Source organism: Brassica rapa, chromosome A08 (assembly GCF_000309985.2).
Source record: "Brassica rapa cultivar Chiifu-401-42 chromosome A08, CAAS_Brap_v3.01, whole genome shotgun sequence".
In the NCBI taxonomy this organism is placed as follows: domain Eukaryota; kingdom Viridiplantae; phylum Streptophyta; class Magnoliopsida; order Brassicales; family Brassicaceae; genus Brassica; species Brassica rapa.
The window spans coordinates 11,978,981-12,000,839 of record NC_024802.2 but is presented as its reverse complement, the minus strand read 5'-3'; the positions used below and the strand labels follow the sequence as shown (position 1 = coordinate 12,000,839).

The following is a 21,859-nucleotide window of genomic DNA, read 5'->3' as shown; positions in this document are numbered from 1 at the left end:
TTTCTAGTTCTGTCTTGTTCTCTTCTTCTTCAGACTTGTTCAAGCTTCTTCAGTCTTGTTCAGGAAGGCTCCAGAGATCAGCAGGAGCTCTGATACCATGTTGCAAACTGCAGAAAATTGCAGGTTTTCTTCATGCTTCTCTTGTTCTGTTTTTGGTCTTGTTCAAAGAAAAGAAAACAGAGGAATGTTTGTGTGTAGAACGTATGAGTGAGAGGTAGTAGAAGATAGAGAGAGATGAAGTAGGGAACTGATTTCTTAGTTGCTTCTATTACACAACATGGCTATTACATATTTATACAGAGAACAGAACTCTCTGGATCTTTCTACATTTATTTTTATTATTAATTTATTACTTTTTTTTTTTCATGTTTTATTTGTGTGGTTTAAGAACAAATAGGCATTATTCAACAGGAACAAAACCATAGAGAAAAAAAACGATACATCATGTTCATGAAGAAAAAGAAGATAAAATTCATTTGTTTGAAATTATTCTCGTAACTACATAAGATAAATAAGGAAAAAAATGGAACCAACTTACTCTGGAATTCAAACAGGAGATTAAGACAGAGTCGAACGTCTTTACTGTGATCACTGGTATGCTCTGTTTGACGATGAAGAAAGGTAACAGAGGTTTTTGGTTGGAGACAAAAAGGTGAGAGAGATTCTGAGGAATGCCGAAACTGAAAGAGAGGAGACGCTTTTACTTTTATTTATATGGCGATTTTCTTATAAATGGTTGGTGCCCTTTTTGTTTATTTATTTCGCAAAGGTAGTGTTTGTAGTTGTCACACGCACGAGAGATAAGAGATATATAAGCTTTGACCGGTGACATGTAGTATTAGACTTGAGTTACAATAAAAATTACAAATTGATGTAATTTGCAGTAAAAACTATGTGGTAAAAACTATAGATTTATGTGGTGACTTCGCAATAAAAATAGGGAAATTAGAGCCTATAGCAGCGGAAAAAACGGTAATTGGTAGAGTAGCTATTTTACCTAATACACCAATATACTATGCATCTTTTATATAATAATACAACTATGCCCTCTAACACAACCGGTAAAACCTGTAAACAAAAAAATACTAATGTAATAATACTTACCTAACACACATACATCGTGGCCTTTGGAGAATCCTGAGTTGTTTCTTTCCCATTTTTGATCCACATAGTAACCACCAAAACCATTTTTGGAGTAGCTTTGCCTAGGAGATGCCCATCTGCAACGGCTCGCTTGGCTACTGACGGAAAGCTTTGCGCATCTGAAATCTATGGAGTCGCCGACAACGTAAACGGCACCGCCGCAAGGTTCGTCAACACTTCCTTCAATCGCCTTAATCTCTTCGGTTTACAAAGCGGTTACATGTACTATTCCCATGGATGTCGTCAGTTACACATATCTTTCTTGCTGTGAATGTTCTTGAATTGATCGGAGAAGATGAACAGTTTTTGTAACATTGTATTCTATACTATTTTATGCGTATGGAATAGAAATGTAAAACAATATGTATTATGAATGTTTTATTCATGTTATGTAATGTGAAATAGTATGTTACTATACTTGTTTGTCATGTATCGTTCCATTTGATGATTAATAAAGAAAGTGTTATTTTGTTCACCAATATGTATTATACTATGTATTTTGTTCCATTCTATTTGGGTTTAGGATTTATACTTGAGTTTAGGGTTTAGTGATTAAGTTTTAGGGTTTAATATTTGAAAAGTATGGTTGAGGTTTGATAGTGCCCCTATCGTGTATCGTTTCATTTGATGATTAATAAAGAAAGTGCTATTCTGTTCACCAATATGTACTATACTAGGTATTTTGTTCTATTCCATTTGGGTTTAGGGTTTATATTTGGATTTAGGGTTTATATTTATGTAAGAGTTTAGTGATTAGAGTTTAAAGTTTAGTATTTATAAGGTGAGAAAGTATGGTTAGGGTCAACATTAATTTTTTCTTTGCAATTATAGATATTCCATAAATTCACTAATATGTGCTATGTTATTTTCTTTGTTCCATTTTATATGGATTTTTGGTTTATATTTGAGTTTATGGTTTATATTTGGATTTATGGTTTACTGATTAGAATTTAGGATTTAGTATTTAAGGGTCGTGGTAAGATTGGTATTTGGATATAATTAGTATTTAGGGGTTGTAGCTGGGGTTGTAATCATATACTACTTCGGTGATGTAGAATAGAATTCTCGGTGCATATGTATGTGGTTAATAAATGTATACGTGGATGACTCCACCAAAAGAAAGACATCATCTACTCTCTCTCACTTGTAACTGGAAACCTTTTAAGCTATGGGGCAGAACCGGATAAAATGGGACATAAATATCTGACATTTAATTATGTCAAAATCATTGTTACTTACTTAATTTACCTCCCAAATATGACTATTACACAAATAAACCCATAAAAATATGAGTTACTATTTTTTATATAAGGCTTATGATCTGGTAGAGTGGAGTTTTCTTGAAGCTATTATGAAGAAATTGTGTTTCCATTCAATTTGTATTTCTTGGATAATGTCTTGTGTTACATCAGTGACTTATTATTCGGTCTTGGTTAATGGAGCACTTTTTGGAGAGATCAAGCCATCAAGGGAGATAAAGCAAGGTGATACTCTATCTCCGTATCTATTTCTCCTTTGTGTTGAGGCTCTGAGTCAGATGATTGATCAAGCTCAAACAGCTAATAAGTTTCAGGGTATGAAGCTAGCAAGACACTGTCCAATGGTTTCTCATCTGCTTTTTTGCTGATGATTCATTATTCTTCGGTCAAGCTAATGAGGAGAATGCATCATGTATGGCTAATATCTTAGATACATATGAAAAACATCTAGTCAGAAGGTTAATCTGCTAAAATCTTATATTATTTTTAGTATGCGAGTGACTCATCATAAGAAGCTGCGTATTCAAAACATTCTGAATATTCATACCATTGGCGGAGGAGGGAAGTACCTTGGTCTTCCTGAGCAATTTGGGAGAAGTAAAGTTAAGGATTTTGATGGAATCGTTCAGAATATCAAGTCTGTTACTTCAAGCTGGCACAATCAGTTTTTATCGCAAGCTGGTAAGGAAGTTTTGATCAAATCAGTTCTTCAAGCTAAACCGGTGTACCCAATGAGTTGTTTTCTTCTTCCAAAAACTACTTGTGATGAGATAAATGCAGTGCTATCTGAATTATGGTGGGGAAAAGTGCTATCTGAGTTCTGGTGGGGAAAGGGTGAAGAAAGAAGGAAGATTTCATGGGTATTTTGGAAGAAGTTATGTCTACCAAAGAAGGAAGGATGTATGGGTTTTCGAGATTTATATAGCTTTAATAAAGCATTGCTTGCTAAACAAGCTTGGAAATCGTGGCAGAACCCTAACTCTCTTACCAGTAGAATATATAAAGGAAGATACCATTATTCGTTGACTTTCTTACACTCTTCGAATCCTAAGCATGCCTCTTACGGCTATAAGTCTATTCAAGTAGGAAAGGAAATACTTCAACAGGGTCTTCATGTTAAGATAGGTGATGGAAAGAACACTAATGTTTGGCTTGATCATTGGATACCAGTAATTCTTCCTCACAAAGCAGTACATGTTAACTACAGTCGAAACATGAGAGTTGAAGAGCTCATTGATAAAGATACTTTTTCTTGGAACATTCCGTAATTAGAACAATTTCTTCAGCCTTTGGATGTAGCAGAAGTATTAAAGATTAAGTTGTCTAGATTCGCTCCTGAAGATAAGTTAATCTGGCCTTTCACGAATGATATGAGATATACAGTCAAGTCGGGCTATTGGACAGCTACCCATTATTATCATGAGGGAGAGGAAATTACTCGACCTGAAGGCTCTTTGGTTATTAAACCTAATATTTGGCGCCTCAATATCTTACCAAAGATCAAATAATTCTTATGGAGGGTTGTCTCTAGGGCTCTTCCTACTTATACTAAGTTGTGTATGAGAGGAATCAATATTGATCCTACATGCCAGAGATGTTGTCAAGAAGACGAGACAGTTAATCATGTGTTGTTTCTCTGTCCGCATGCATCAGTTGTGTGGAGATGTTCTGGTATCCTTCCTTCTCAGGTTTTCAGGTTAAATTTTAGGATAATTTTACGATATTATTTGGATTTATGAAATCATTGCCGGAGTATGAGAATAGTAGAATGTTGGCTTTCTGGAATCTTTGGATAATATGGAAGTCAAGGAATGAATTCATTTTCAACAAGAGGTACGTCCATCCTATTGAAGATGTTCGACCAGCTGTTGATGCTAATATGGAATGGCATCAAAATGTTATTCATGTTAACTCAGGGATTAGAAGACAACATGTTAAATCATCTAAGTGGAATCCCCCACCAAGAGATTGGATCAAATGTAATTATTATTATAGTTCTTGTTCTGGAAATAATTTGGTTGGAGTTGGTTGGATTCTAAGGGATGATAAAGGAAGTTTCTTGGGAGCGGGATGCATTCAAGTACAAAATATGCAAACATCTTTAGAAGGTGAGGTTTTGGGTTTCCTCGTGGCTCTTCAGAAAATTTGGATCAGGGGATGGCGTAAGGTGTGGTTTGAAAGTGATAACCATGAGTTGTGTTCAATTATTAACAAAGTGAAGGAACATGTGGATTTGGGGAATCTTCTATGTGATATTCGCCATTGGATGCATCTTCTTCCGGAAAGCTCATTGGATTATGTGAATCGAGAAAGAAATCAAGATGTCGATGGTATTGCTAGAGAAGTTGTCCATCAAAGTAGTTCTACTATGTATTTTCATATTCTTCCTGTTTGGTTGATTAATTTTTTGTATCATCCTTTTACGATTTAAGTTAATAAAGCTTTTGTGGTTAAAAAATAATTGCAGTATATATTATTTTAAATATAAATAATATTTTAATAAAAATATTTTTTTAAATACATAAATTAAAATTTACTAAGGATGTTGATATATATAAAGATCCGTACATATACAAATAATTTATGTACATGAAATTTTGTTACCCAACAACGTTAAAAGTTAAAATTATTTGAAAATTTTAATTGACTATTTAAGTGAAACTTATACAAATATTTTATTTACATAACATTTTAATAACCAGAGAAAATTAACAACTAAAATTATAGAATATTTTAACTAATTAAAATGAAAATATGATTTTAGAAAAGCTTTGGTTAACAAGTATATAACCATATTGTATTAATTAATATAAACTAAAGGTACACGGCCACATGATTATGTATTGTAAATTGTTAAAATTTTAATATTCAAAAAACAGACTTGAGTTAATTCACAAACCCAAAATTTTCCTTACCTCAAATCTTAATACATAAGATTTTTGTTGATGTAGATTTAAGATTTGAGTTATCATTTTTATAAAGGCTATAACTCAAAATTGTAACTCAACCATAATCAATTATAACTCAAACACAACTTCAAAATCTTAAAACTAATTCATCACTGGTAACATTTCTGATCTATATGCTTAACTTAACTTCTCTTCTACAAAGGGCAATTGCCTAAGCTGATGAGTTTCCAGAAGAGAGGCTGTAGAAGCCATAAGCTTTGGGTGTTAGTGAGGAGAGAGAGGAGACAAGACTGTTGAGATTTTTGGCAAAAGTTTTATTGGCCGTGAAACTGCCTTGAACTGGATCAAACTCATAGGTATCTGCCTCACCTAAGGCGTGAAACGGAACAAACGTTAGCATACAAGTAAGGAAAAAGAAGATAAGTCTGACTTGTTCCATGGAAGCTTTGAAGCTTTTTTCTTTTTCTGTAATCTAAGCGAAACCCTATAACGTAATGAGTCTAGATATGGTAAAAGTCAACCTAATTTGACGTTGGAATCATGAAAAAGTGTTCTTTGAACCATTTTAGAATCAGACAATAGAAAGAACACAACGTGATGATTAACTACAATAGTAAAAAAAAAGTTATTCAGCGACTTAGGTCAACCGTCATTTAAAAAAGAAGTGTTTATTTCTCACTACACTTTCTTCTGAAGTACCAATGTGAACTGAGAAAAGCTGACACTTTGAATAGCTTTCAAACCAGCTAATAATAATAACATTAATAGTAGACAAAGTATGACCTAGACCATCATGAATCTTACTTCCCTGATTAACATTTAACTTCTCAAGACAAGTGTCAGTGTGTGTACTTAACCAAAAAATTAACTGCATGTCTTCCATGGTTCATATGTATACCCTAGTTTGGACAAAACTGTGGCCAATGCATTAGAAATTACCTGCAATTGGAACTTCACCAGCTTCTTCATCTAGAAACCTGCAAAAAGTCAATAATCAGAAACCACCAAGATGTTACATATTTTCAGCGCATTAACATCCATGGATGTATTGGTTTGATAAATTTTCACTCACAGGATAACGAAGGCATGTACTTTTAGTAAAGAAAGATCATATAACTTGCTGTTCCTGGTCCCATGGTCCTAAAGCAGCCGTTGCAAAAAAAAAAAGTCCTAAAGGAGCCGTGTTGAATTTTTTAACCTCAAGAACCAAGAGTTGTACTTGTAAACTTCTTCTTTTGAAACCTTGTTCCTAGTTCATTCCAAGCCATAGGTGTATGTATATGACTAAGCCTCTCTATAGGTCCGCAAAACTTATTGAATCTAGTGAGATTATTCCCAAACAGAACTATTCTCTAAAGCAATTCTTATTTTAGATGAGACCAGCAGTTCTGAAGATAGAGCGAGCTTCGTCGTCGACTCTGCAACGAAACTTCGTTTGGTATGAGTCTCGCACATCTTCTTCTCTTTCAAAGCCCCTCTCTTTCACCGCCATTGCTTCCCGTCGGAGTCGTTGCAACGAAGCTCAACCTCCTCCTCCCTCGTCCACGAAAATTCTCTTTCTCTGATTTTCTGATGAGAAATAACAGTGGGCTTAAACTTCTGTTTGTAATGGGCTTTTGTTACGGTTTAATAAAGATTACTCATAGTTTGTTGTTTTTTGGCGCCAAATTGTTCGGTATTTTCAAACTTAAATAATGGTTCATCTGTACGTTCTACTTTGTTGGCATGGCAGCTTCGACGGCCTTGGACTTGGATGAGTTTCATTATCCTCAAACACTGCAACAAGATCAGTGTAGAGTGTAGACAATGGATGTACACTACTACAAGAAACATGACTTGGTGTATCATTTATAGATTTTGTTAATATCATTTTTTGATTGACAAGAATGAATTTACATCAACAATATAAGTGACTCCGGAAATGATGACTCTAATACTTTATAACAGTTGTAGCGAATGATGCAATTACTTTCATCATTTATCGTAACTGATGTGAATATACATCATTTATAGGTTTCACACTTTTTAATCAAAATATACATACATTCTCTGTATTGAAAAAGAAAACCATGAACGATGTGAATACTACGTGGCCACTCTTGAAAACGAATAAGTTATTTTAAACAAAAAAAAATAAAAAAATCAATATAGACTCACTTTTAATCCTAGGATCGTGAGAAGCAATCTGATGGTAGACGCTATTTGCTTCTCAGGCGGTGGGTTTGTCGAGAGCAACACTTTGCTAAATTTCACTTCTCAATTTGGCGGAGAAAACAAAACAGTATTACTTATTACTGATACTACATTTATATATTTTAGTTAAATTGATGCTGATGAAAATGAGCAAATATTTCAGTAATGTAATTGATGCAAATTAATATACTTGCGTTGGTTATTTATAAGTGATGTAACTTAATTGTGACTTGTGTCATTTTTATTTCAAGTGATGTTAATCAAGTTACGATTAACATCATTTACTGTAACCGATGTAAAATCACTTATTTAGTGTCATTTTAATATAAATGATGAGTCTGTTATTTTTCTGACACCTTATAAGTGATGCTATCTATCTCTTTTCTTGTAGTGGTATGATTTGAAGGACATATTATCTTACTTACATGTAGATTAATGTTATTATTTGATAACTAAGAAAACCATAATCTTTACTTAAATACCAAATGACATGTGTATATATATATACCCACAATTTATTTAGTTCATTGCAGACCACCAATTTATTTATCCTGCCAGCCATATTACTAACTCTTTCACTTTTCCCTTTTGACAACAACTTTTATTTCTTTTTAAACCAACGAAAACTTATATTTATGTTCATATCTGATAACTAGCGAACCACCAAATAAAACTCATACTGTTGATTTAAAAAAAACTTATACAAGTCTCGTGAATCTACAAGTACTCTGTCAATTCACACTGAAAAATGAAAGAGATCATTGTGTAGTGTATAGCGGAACTTGAATTTGGTATAAAACCACATCATAGTTGACCACTACACACCATTACTTAGTCTGGATAATTGTTCTAATGCAGTCCCATAGATACCATACTTTTAACAAACTCAAAGTCACATTGTTTTAAATCAAGTATGAAAACATACGGAGGCCTAAGCTATGTGTGCAAAAGACATATATCCACTTTAGAGGTGCTTATCTTAACTTCTGAAATTGACTTTATCCGGATTCGGTTTCCCCTATGGACGGCTGGGACTTTTTGTGTCCATGTGTGACTAAATGGGTTTATAAACTTTACTTTCTAAAAAGTAAATTGTTATTTTCTTTTATAAAGGTTTTGAACTTGAGGTTTTCTTCTTTTGCTTTTCTTGTAAGAAAACCATTTTCCAAAATTTTAATTAATATTTATGGGCTAACCATGATTGGATAAAGTTTTTTTTATTTGACTTTAGAAGGTCTTCGTTCAGTATTGATTGCAGAACATAGGCAAGCATTTGTCATACAGGTTTCTCAACCCATCACAATAATTAAGTATATATACTATATACGCCCTACGTGATAGCATCTTTTGCACATATTGGTATGTTTTCAAGTATTTTCAAATGCTTCTAGATAATAAACTAATAATAAACTAACTTAACTTCAATATAGTTAGCTGTGGGTAAAGGCTAAATTAGGTACTATTTTATTAAAATTTAATTCATTAATTTGAAAATTGTATGATGTCATTATATATCATATAAGGTCTCCCAGTTTTTTTTTAAGTTTTATATATCTGTCTATATACTCCTTCGTAATGACTCCGTTTTCTTTGTTTCATTTATAATTTTTTCCCTTTTCTATAATGTATGTTTTCCTTTGTATAATTAGTTTGGGCGGGAAAATGGACACATCATATTGATGTATAAATGACGTATGGAAATACGTGGCCATTATATCAGCAAAAACATGTGATTATAGAAGCTTCTGGCCGTACGGACGACAATAATTAACTACTATCAAAGAGTTCACTTTAAGCGACAGCAGTTTAATAGTATTAGAGCAGGATTAGTGCAGGTCTTTTAATGAAATTGAGAATTAAAGTGTATTCACAAGAAGCCGTTGTTCTTCCTTCTCCTTCTCATGTTTTTCCTTCTCATGTTCTTACTTCTCCTTCTCATGTTCAAAATATTCATCTAAATCTAATCTAAAAACAATTTCTATTTTGTAAACAACTTTTTTTTAATAACCCTTAATTAATAGACTAGCATTGGAGCATAAAATTTAGGTGTCTTTTAACTAAAGTTTTTAACTACATTTTATTAATTAAATAATCATTAAGAGATCCTAAGGGGGTTCCTTGGTTAATCTTACTCTTGCCCTTCTTCTCTTTAGTGGAGTAATGCCTTTTTTCTTAACAACAAGTGGAGTAATACCTAAACCAATATATACCACCGTAAAAACCTAAAATAACCCAATTACTACATATAAAAAAACATTTATTATTAGAATAACCGAATAATGTTTTTGAATGAAACAGAAACATTTTTTTGTCTTCGGCACATGTCCCCTATATATTAATTGAGGAACATTTGAAAAGATGTAACCTTAAGTTTGTAATAATTAAAAAAAATCTTGATGAGTTGTCACGTAATTAGAATGCTAATTTTGCTTACGTGGCGGATTGAGAATCAATTAAAAATTTTGTTAGTCCAAAACTAAATTGCTAGGGAATATTATATTATATAGTATGTATATTATAGATCATTCATTTATCAAATTGAAAGTATTATATATTCTTTCCTTAAATAAAACCTACGAAATTACCTAATGTGATCAATATATATATATATATATATACGAAAATTAATGATTTTAAACAATAAAGATTTACTAACAATATGTATGCTTTCTCTCATTTTTGTTTAATTATTTATTATTAAAATAAATAACACAATTACATTAATCATATAATAAAACTTTTTGTATACATATTTTGTATTTTGAATTTTTTTAAACGAGTATAAATTATTAAAACTGTTAAAAGTTTCACATAAACTTTTGTGATCAAGATTTAATTTTTTTCTATAATAAGATATAATGACTATAAAGTTATATGAATAAATAATTTTACTTTAGTAGGTGTTTATGTTAATATATATATTGTTTAAATTAAACTATACATCATATGAAAATATATACTTATATTTTGATATGCGTTAAACATATATTGAAAAGTTAATATTTTAATTTTGAAATCTTCATTTTTTTTTAAAAAAAAATTATAAATTATTGAAAACACAAAACATTAAACATTAAACATTAAAAAAAATCGTTCGTGTAAAATTTTGATACACAAATATGCAAATAATCATAAAATCATATGAGTAGAAACCTCATTTAATAAATATACATATTAAAAGTATACTATATATCTATGTTAATATCATTTAAATTTAATTATATACCATATATGATAGATAAGATTGATTATTTTGATTTATTTACCCTAAAATAATAGCGAATAAACAAGAGTGGTCGTTTGATTTATATACGCACGCCAATTTATTACATAATAGTAAATGATTTCTTAGTTATTTAATATATAATTATTATTTTATTATTTTATAATATGTAGAAAAACATAAAATAAGTAATAAATATAAAATATTTATTATCTTAAACCTAAGTATGTATCTCTTTAATAATTTTAAATCTTAAACATTTTCTAAATCTCAGGTCAAAACAAAATAACAAAATGAAAATAAACTTAAAAATCAATATTTATATCAAACAATAACCAAAATGAAAAAAAAAACAACACAAAAATGAGAAAAATATTGAAGATATATAGGATTGGCACATGGACGTAAACTTCTCATAACCATAATTAACTTTTAAATTGCTAAATCATGATATAAAACTTTGCTGCCATAGTTTCATTGTTACCAAATAACAGGCTTGAGATTCTTGGCCAAAACGTTAGGTTTCTTATGCGATAAGTGGTTTTTTGACCTAATTTTTTTTTAAAAATGGGATCAGCTCATCAATAAACAAATTATGTAATTAACAAAAAAAATTGAAAACTTTTTTAAGGGCCAAAAATATTTATTCGATCAAGAATATGATTTTATTTTTTCATACAATATTTCTTAAATAATTTTTCTATAAATTCACTTTGCGTAAGGCGCAGATCTTATCCTAGTAGCTTTAGTATTAACCTATTGGCTATTGTCTAGAAAACTTAGGTGAAAAATAACAAATTGAATTTAGGAGGGAATTAAATTAGGTAAGCCCTTTGAACGTCCAAATTTGACTATAAGTTTTTGTTTTTAGTGGTCAAGTGGCTGGCTACATATAAACACAACACATCCCCACGAAAGAAAAACCACGTTTTGTTGTTTGCCATGAGCATGTAAAACAAAACTCACCTTTTTGCTTTGGATCTTAAATTCATATACGCAACCGCCCAAATTTTGCTTAATTACAATAATTTGTAGACTTTGTCTGATTGTTTGTTTTGGTCAATAGATTGCTTTGATATATACTCCACGGCCTTATCTAAGTGAAATGTTAAACGAAGCAACAAACAAAAAGAAAAAAAAGTTAACCTTGAAAACTAGAACTTGGTAATGATCTTAGTTAAGTTCTAACCATTTTTGCAGACAACTTAAAACGTCGTTTAATCTGGTTTATATAAAGACATCTAGCCTATAATTTCCATCTTACAAAGGGATAATTATAAACTGCAAAGTATTTCTTTAACACGTGCTGTTTAGATTTATGTACTTTTAACACACAAACAAAAAACTTAAGACTTTGCTTTATAACTACGAAAGTGGATTACCAAAGAAAAAACTATAAAAGTGATCAGAAAATCATTAGGGTCTCTACAAGAAGAACAGAATCGCCAAAAAGTCATCGTCAAATATACAGCAAAAAATAGTTGACAAAGATAAATGTATACCTTTTGGAGAGTCCACTGAAAAACAATACATATGAAAACACGTTCATATGTCAAAATCACAACACAGCATTTATTCAGATCACAAAGTATCATTGTTATTTTACTTTTTTCTAAAAAATTACAAGAAAGAAACAAAGTGCTTAGGGACAAATTAAATGGACAATCCAGCAGTCAAGAAATAACACACAACACATAAGTATGTTCCACGTCTGCTCTATGTTAAATGGTGACTGATACCTACGCGTGTAAAGCGATTACAAAAAAAAACTTAAACCGTGATTTCAATAATAAGGAGGCTTTCCTTTTTGACTTAATTACATGCCAGTTCATCGTCATTCGTCACTGTTTTGACACGTATCGTGAGATCACTATATACTTTCTGTAATCCCATGAAACAGTAGTTAATGACTCCTTTAACTTCTACACGTAATACAAAAGATGACTGACATCTTATGCATGTGCACTGCACGCGGCCGGCGACTCTCGCCGGTTTCGGGTTTGAGTGGGTCTCTCTTCTACATGTATTACAAAAATGCAATATTTTTAAATCCGATCCAGACACCGAACTGGATGACTTCTTGAGTCACCGGATCATTGTGTCGATTGTAGGTAAACCGCAGATTGATAAATGCGTTAATTTTACTACATAATATTACTTTAGTTATAAAAATAAAAATATAGAAAGTAAGGCTAAGTATTTTCTAAATGTTTTTAAACATAAAATAATAGTTTGGATATGTATATATTTTATATTTAAAAAATATTTAGAAAATACTTAACTTTAGTTTTTATATTTTTATTTTCATTTGACATACAGAATATCAAAAATAGTTTAGACTATTAATTTTTTTTTGTAACAAATTAAGAATTATGATATCTAATTTTTTTATCAACACTTAAAGTTCATAAATTTTTAAATGTTTAATGTGAATAATAAATTAAACTTTGAATCCAAAATAAACCAAAAGTAAAACATCAATGTAATAAACTGTAAAAATTATATACTGGATCAACCAATGGTTCAACCAGTATCGGGTTCCGGGTTTTAGTGGATTTTAAATATTGGTTTTTTTACAAAATTCAAACCGGATTTATATTGGGTCACTGGATTTACAAGTTCAACGGGTTCGGATCGAGTTTCAAAACACTGCAAAAAAATGTGTAGTAGCTTATATAGTTCTATTTATGATTCCTTATTAAAAAATAAATTACAGCTCATACACAAATTGACAATCCAGCAGTCAGGAAATAACAGCTCATATGATTCCTAGTAATATATAAACTATGTGTTCTTATTTTCCAGACTTCTCAATTACTCATTTATTTATAATAATTAGGTAACACTGTTGTAAAATTTTGTTTTTCTTTCTTAAAATGTTTTAAGAAAAATTAAATAAGCTAATATACATATTTCACTATCATTCTAAGTGTTTGTGTTGTGTGTGTTTTTATAAATTTGAACTTCAAAAAACGAATATTTAAATGCTTGGATCCGCTTGTAAGTGGTATTGCCACATTACAATATTTTTAGCACAAAATTTCACTCTAACTCTAATTAAAATTTTGAAAAAAAAAATTGTGAATCGTTGACAAACAAAAGCGTATGCAAATAAATTAATCTTTACATATTAGATTTTATGAACGAAAACTCAAATTATAATTATGATAATTTTCTTTAATTATAAAAAGTTATATGTCATTACAAATTACTAGCAGCCTCCGGTGACACTTAATTAGCCCCATAGAGATGATACAAAAGGAAATGCCTCTAGAATCACTAATTAATTAATTTGAAATATTACCAATTTGTAACTAATGAAAAGCAGTACTTCATCCGTTTTAATTTAATTGGCGCTTTAGGTTTCTACACACAAATTAAAAAATATTTAATTTTGTAAAATTTTTAATAGAAAAATATCATTACCTATACAAATAACCATATTTCAACTAATAAAAAAATTAATAAGAGATTAAGGTTAGAAACACACAAATTAAGAAAATACTTAATTTTGTATATATCACTACCTATACACATAACTATATTTCAACCAATAAAAAATTAAAAAAAATTAAGGTTAATAATTTTTTTCTTGAAACTTTAAAATAACGCTTATTTTGTGATAATTTTTTTAGAACGATAAATAGTTTGAAACAGAGGGAAGGAGTATTAATGAAGAATCTTGCTGGGAATATATGTGGTGGATTTATGATCACAGAAAAATAAATAATAAATTTTGACAGGGTATATGGTATCATTTGGACTACATTTGTTTGGGCTCTTACGTTTCCATTAATACCTTTAGGGAACATGACATAAGTCAATGATTTTAATTTAGAAGGAGTATTTATTATATGTCTATGTCAGGAAATTTTAGCACCTCATATCAATTATATCATTGATTCAAATATAATATTGACAGGACTCAGGAGACTACAATGCATATTTAGAAGTGAAGCCGACCAAAAATGAATATTTAAATAAATAGTGGATATCAATTATGGAAATTCCATTACTAAAAATAGTATTAATATAATCTCTACAGAATAAAAAAAAACAAGAACAAATAGTATTTTACATGTAAACAAATTTCAATATAAAAACTCTTAAAATTACAAAGTACCTGAAACAATAATAAAAAAAACCATATATCCTAATGGATTTTATTTAGTTTCTTGAAATCATAAAATAAAACCATCGACGTCCAAGAAATTGGGAATATCAAATTTCATGAGATTATTGCAATAATTTTCCATTTCATCTTCAGTGCTACAACTGCTACTGTTGATGTAAGCCATGGCACTGGAGTTTAACATACTTGGACTCGAGGATGGCGTGTTCAAGACCGAATCAGCAAAATTGAAGCTCTGATCTAAATAAGAATGGTCTAATACAAAACTAGAGCTTGCATAGTCGTTGAACGGCTGAATATTGCAATCTTGGACCGACGTACTCGAGTTTGAAGCAAACGTATGTTCTCCGTGATGATCCATATCGTTAAAGTGAGCTTCGTTGGGGAATGGTGGCAAGCAATACTGGAGTTCTTGATGGTCGGTCTGGTATTGATTTACTCCTATTTGGTTAACATCATGATGATAAGCCGTGTGGTTATCATGGATTTTGGATTCATGATCCATCACGAAGTTTTGGTTGTGGTTTTGAGAGAAGAGAGAGGTAGCGAGCTTGAGTATTTCGGGGTTAATCAATGGTTGTTGTTGTTGATGCTGACGATGAGCATCCATCATGAGTCTTGACATCTTCAAATGATCTGAAGAAGAATTGTGTAGAGATGATGCTAAGATGGATGAGACGTCGAGGAGATCGAGTCGCGGACTGTGAGTCACTGGATCGATCCCCATTCTAAGTAGTTTCTTTCTTATATGTGTATTCCAGAAGTTCTTGATTTCGTTATCTGTTCTTCCAGGCAGACGCGCCGCAATAGCAGACCACCTATAAAAATGCAAACACATAAGAATCTTGAAATAGTTCAAAGAAAATATATATTGCCAGGACAAAAACAACACTATACTCACTTGTTTCCTAAAAAGCTATGAAGATGAATAATTGTTTCTTCTTCTTCAAAGGAGAATCTTCCTCGCTTTATATCTGGTCGGAGATAGTTAGTCCACCTTAATCGGCAACTCTTGCCACATCTCTGCAAACCTAAAATATTAAAGTGAAGAAACAAATTTAATTATCGAAACTTAACATCATTACTCAAAAGTCAAAACATGATTAAAAAAAATTGTAAATTAAGAGACGTACCAGCATTTTTAGGAAGGGTTCTCCAGTTACCATATCCATGTTTCTGGATATAGTCAAGGAGCTTCTGGTCTTCTTCGGACGTCCACGGCCCTTTCTTGAGCCCGTTCTTCTCGCAACAAGGTGATCTTCCCATATGATTTTGTCTTGAATCTTGATGATTAATTATTAATCACAAAATTGGTCAACAGGCTTTAACAATAATTAGCTAATCAGAGAGCTTTAAGGAAATTAATAGAGGAGAGAGAGACAAAGGTCATAGGGTCCGTAAGGGGACGTACAAAGTATTTATAAGGGATTGAAGAAGAGGGGAATTCAAAATGGTTCGGTGCCGTCCTCTGTTTCCCGATTGGTATACGTGTCCTTTTTATTTAAAACGAAATTATAAACTATCTTTTATCTATTTATTATGCTTTTTGTTATTTTTTACATTTGTGGTCTTCATATCAGAAGTAGACAAGTACACATGCCTTTCTATTGGCTTTTCTTTTGAATTTGAGTTTGTTTTTATGCTTACATGTTATTTACAAAATGGTACAGGACATTTATCATAATAGAATTTTACGATATATTATTTGGAAACTTGTAAAAGTCTAGATGAAAAGCACATGCATACAGTTAAAATTTAAAAATAAATTGTTGTGTTTCGCTCTACATGTATAATCTCCATATGATATTTGATTTTCGTTTGGGGATATTTTTATGAAAATCTAAAAAACAAATTCTTAAAAAACTGTAAATAAACACTATAAGCAAATTCAAACTCGGCCCAAAAGAACATGTTAACATGTTACAAAAAGGGATTGTGAAATATTCTTCTTGAAAACATATATTATCATGTTTTTCCTCTTGATTTTATATATTTGAACTTACTAAACCTTTGATGGAACGGTGATCAGCAGTTTGTTATTTAAAATTATTATAAAAGTGTCATTAAGCTTAATTATAAGCAATTTTTTGTTATATAGTTTTTTTGAATGAAAATTCTTGTTATATTGAAACTTTGATAACTCGTAAAGTCGCTGCAACGTTGAAATTATGCAGTTTTGTTGTTACTATTCATCATGATCGCAATTTTAATAGTATACTAATACGTATGAGTTAACCCTGTACGAAAGAAATTATGCAGGGTTAACCCATACGTATTAGTATACTATTAAGAAAGGAAAATTGCAATTTTATGGTACTTTCACATGCAATATAAGGAAGTAGTTAGTTCACAGCTTTGTTAACGCATAGGTGTATTGTTGTTATAACTTTATTAGTTAGATAAAATATAAATAATGATCTTATGAATTTATTTTTTAATAAATTATGATAATGAAAGTAACACAATCAAAAAGGTGAAAAATTGAGTAGAGAGCGTCGCTCTCCAAGTTTTGTGAGAAGGTATCACATTAGCTGTTGCCAACATGAAGATACCACGTTCGTTCATCCCTCTCAACTTCAACTCAGTCTCATATCATGTTTTTTTCTCATTTGGACTAATTTTTCCACTTTTACAAAGGTAGTTAATAATAACAAGAACAACATACATACACGTCGCAGATTACAATTAACTTACACGCCCCAACTCTTTGCGGATCGAGATATATATATACTATGTATGATACTTAGTAGCTCTCTTTAACCTCACATTAGTAGCTATATACTATGGTATTTTGAATATAAAAAATATAGATATAACAAAGTATGTTATTACTCAATTAATTTTCTTGTATGTTTTAAATCAAATCATAAAGAGTAAGGTCTTCTGTTTTTAACGAATGGGCGACGGAAAAATGGAGAAGCCTTCGCTCAGGCGTCTAAACAGCCGGCTCCAGGACTCTCCTTCTCTGAGGCGCGTAAACAGCCGGCTCCAGGAAAATACGATTGATTCACTTTGCAAGGAAGCTCACGTGGCTGTCAAAAAAGAAGAAGCTCAGGTGCTGAATCAAGGGTAATATCGTCATTCACTTCAGCTAAATAAAATAAACTATTGGTACATTTTGCATGGCATGATGTGAGGACCATTGGCTGCTAGTATGAACCACTAGTTAACCGACTCGTGTTCACTCTTTTATTGTCATACAAATTTTGATTTTCTGGATGTTGAATTTCATGTGCCAAATATGAATATAGAAAAACCAGCACAGCACACAACGACAATTGTATTGGGGACGTAGTTAAAATACAAATAGACGTTGTGTTTTCTTTCATATTATCTTACCAAAGAAAGCATAAAAATAAAAAAAAGTATTTTTTTTTGTAACTGAGATAAAAAAGTATTCCACTCTATAAATAATACATACGCATAGATTAATTATTTATCATAACCTTCAAATAATTATGAACAGCAGTAGATTTGTGAATATTTAATTCGCATTGAGGGAATAGTCTTATCACTTTCAAATATATATTATTGAGTACATGCCACGGATTACTAAATCTAATGCAAGCATCATAAAATGATATAATTACTCATCTTATTCTTATCGATCCAAATGATTTGGAACATCACACATATACTAAAATATAGTTAACTCTTTCATAATCATTTCTTTCGGAGGTCTCATAAGCGACATAACCTATGTTTAGTGATTATTTAAAGAAATTGAATTTAATAACGTAAAAGACCCCGTAGTATTAATTAGGGTTTTGTCTCGGCGTTTGAGATTGAAGAATCTATCGGGTCTAACTACGAATGAAATCGTTATAACTTAAAAGGTGCGAGATTATGCCATTGAACGAAAGAATAAATAAGTAATTCTAAATAAAAATTAAGAATAAGGTTTAGGTGTTAATGCTATATTAGGCTATAATCTGTCGAAATCTAGCTATGGCGTTGCTTGCGCTGTTGCGCATGATGGATAATTTGCCACAATGAGAAGCCACGTGTATATACAGTTGACCAAATCACGTTACTTTGATTAACGTTTTGACAAATGAATCAATCGATTAATTATATACATATATATGGTCCGGCGGTCCACATGGTTACACAATATTAAAGCGCTTCCGTTCATGATATCTCATATCAAAATTCTCAAAAATAAAATGCTAACTGAGATATTTTCAAGTTTTGAATACGTATATATTAATTTATTATTATTATTATTATTATTACTAGGTTCTTTTTCCGCGCTACGCGCGGATTATTTATCTTTAAGTTTATTTTCAATTTTATTGCTATGTAAATTATTTTGTTCCATTTTCTGTATTTAATTTTATTTTTATTATCTAATAGTTTAAAAATATTTATATTCTTCTAATGTATTTATCATTGTATCACACAATTAAAAATTAAGAACTTCCTTTTCTACCAATTTAAAACTATGATAAACTATGTGACCAAAATTATTTTTAATTTGGTATTGATAAGTTATTTTACTTATATGTATTTTAATTATTATATTATAAGAAAATGACAAATTTTCCCATTTCAACAAAGATTTAAAAATTGTTTTGCAACTTAGTATTTACTGGTTTTATTAGTATGTGTCTTTATTAATGTTTTGATTAAATATCTTTAATAGTTAGTAGTATATTTAAATTATGTTGTTTTTTTGGCTATTCAAATTTAATTATCTTTCATAACTGTTTACATTGTTTTGTTCATTGTTAACCAAAAAAGATATGAGCATAAATTTTCTAAATATTTTTATAATTATTTTATTCCTGTAAATGTAAAGTCGGATAAATGCATAAAATTGAATTCTATTTATCTTAAATCTTAAAATACATTGGACTCAAATCTAAGAAGCATAGAAAATATGTTTTCCAGTTAAAATTATTGAAGTTTTAGATTTTACAGCTTGCCTCGGCACAGACCCTAATCATTCCCACAATATTCTATAATTGTATCAGTTTAAGTTCTTATATATCTTAAAACTGTTATAAAACATGGTAATTTGTAAAACTCACTAATTTACTGATGTCCAAGACTTTTAATAATATAACATTCTAAATAAGTGGTAGAATGGTATAATCCATTCGACTTCTAATACAAAATCAAAGGAATACTATTTTTTCGTTTTTTCTCTAACGCTTTATAGTTGTGCACACATATTAAAAAAAATATAATTTAATATATTTTCTAAAAAATAACATTTAACCGTAATTCATTTAACATAAAAATAATATGTAAAATATAAAATGTTACATAGCATAAAAGAACAAAATTTTAAATTGCAAAATAGAAATGACTTGTAATCTAAAACAAACAAAATACTTCAAAACATCATCTATTTAAAAGAGAGAGTGTATGATAGAGTTTTTTTTTACATTTGTGGATATATACTATCTTACATATGTGTATATATATTATTGTTTATTATGCAAATTTAAAAATATTACATAGAGGATTTTATATCCGACAATGCTACTTATAATTTATGAAAGTTCATGTCTCTCCACTAATCTACATAATTTGTATTTTTCTTCTTGGATATGAAATTTGACTTATGGTGTAAAATTATAAATGAACCAGTACTATTTACCACATGATAAAACCACTTCCATGATAACATTATCCAATAATGATCTTAGTTACATCCTTTTGTCGTAATGCAAGCCACTTCAAATATGTCACATTTATATACTCTATTTGTGATATAGTTTATTATTTTCTTGTACAATTTTGTGGTTTATGTTTTAGGTTTGCATTTGCAAGGGATGTATATAATAATGATTTTCGTCTTTTAGAAAGTTTTAGGTGAGGAAAAAATATATGTGATAGGATATATTTTGCTTGTGTACAATAGTTGTTTCTGTTGTATAAAAAATAATTTTATGATATTATATACTCTCTCTGTTTCAGAAAGATCCATATTCTAGAAAAAAAATTGTTTCAAAAAAATACATTTTTTTTACTTTTTCAATGTATTATTTAATGAAAAATTGTAAATTTTAAATACGTTAATGGTGTTTATTGGATTTTTATTGGCTAAAGATTATAGAAAATTGTTATTTACAAAAAACAATGCATTTACAATCAAATTTTAATGTGTGTTTTTAATATATGTGAAAAATCTAAAATATGTATCTCTTTGAAACGGATGAAGTAATTATCTTAATATGGTTTTGAAGTAAAGAAGAGATCACTTCCATAAGAAACCGCAGAGAAAAGAAGAATGCTTGGTCTTTGAATTATTTTATAAAACTATTTTTATGTACTGTTCTTCAATAATGAAATTAAATAAGTTTTCTAAACGGAACATTATATCACAGAACTCTGTATTTGTAATATTTTGTAATTGATTTTAAACTGATTAAAAAAAGCTATTTTTACAACTTTTTAGAATTTTTTTATCTTACATTCCTAACAAATTTAGATCACCAATTAAGTCCTAGTAGCAAACCAGCTTTAGAGCCCTTCAGTCAGGCCACAATCACCCTTTGTCTTAACTCTTAAGTGATAGCAGAAAATTACGTATCTTCTTATCTATCTGGCCGTGTAATGTTGTTGTTGAGCGTGGTGCTTTTCCATGCTGACATGCATTCTTCTCTCTCAATAAATTATGTATTGTAGCTTGAAATCCATGTCAAAACAGATATGTGTGGGCTCTTGCGTGTAATTGCTTTACACTTGTCCAGCCGATCACAAATTGATTGCCAAGTAAACCTTTTATTAGCTTTTTCCATATCTCTATAGTGTAGGTGAATGAAAAATAGATGTTCCTTAAACTCCGAAGAACCTTTGCAAAGAATGAATTTTATAGTTGTTACAGACAACTCAGCCTTTGGTGATGTAATACGAAGGTTGTACCACGTTTTCTTGTCGTTGAAAATTGGTTTGTAAACATTGTCCTTGTACTTCAATAGTTTAAAGTTCATGAAAATACCCATACCCTTTTATCTTAACATTGATACAACAAATAATAGAGACAAAA

General features: G+C 30.2%; 1 protein-coding gene across 1 annotated transcript; it reads right to left on the bottom strand.

Moving 5' to 3' along the window:
- Positions 1-11,486: 11,486 nt before the first annotated feature.
- Positions 11,487-21,208, bottom strand: LOC103834195 (transcription factor MYB102-like). The gene is made up of 3 exons (XM_009110252.3): positions 15,993-21,208; positions 15,761-15,890; positions 11,487-15,677 (listed from the first exon to the last, which is right to left on the bottom strand). Exons 1-3 carry the CDS (start codon positions 16,123-16,125, stop codon positions 14,909-14,911), a joined length of 1,032 nt encoding a protein of 343 aa, XP_009108500.1. The 5' UTR covers positions 16,126-21,208; the 3' UTR covers positions 11,487-14,908.
- Positions 21,209-21,859: the final 651 nt, after the last annotated feature.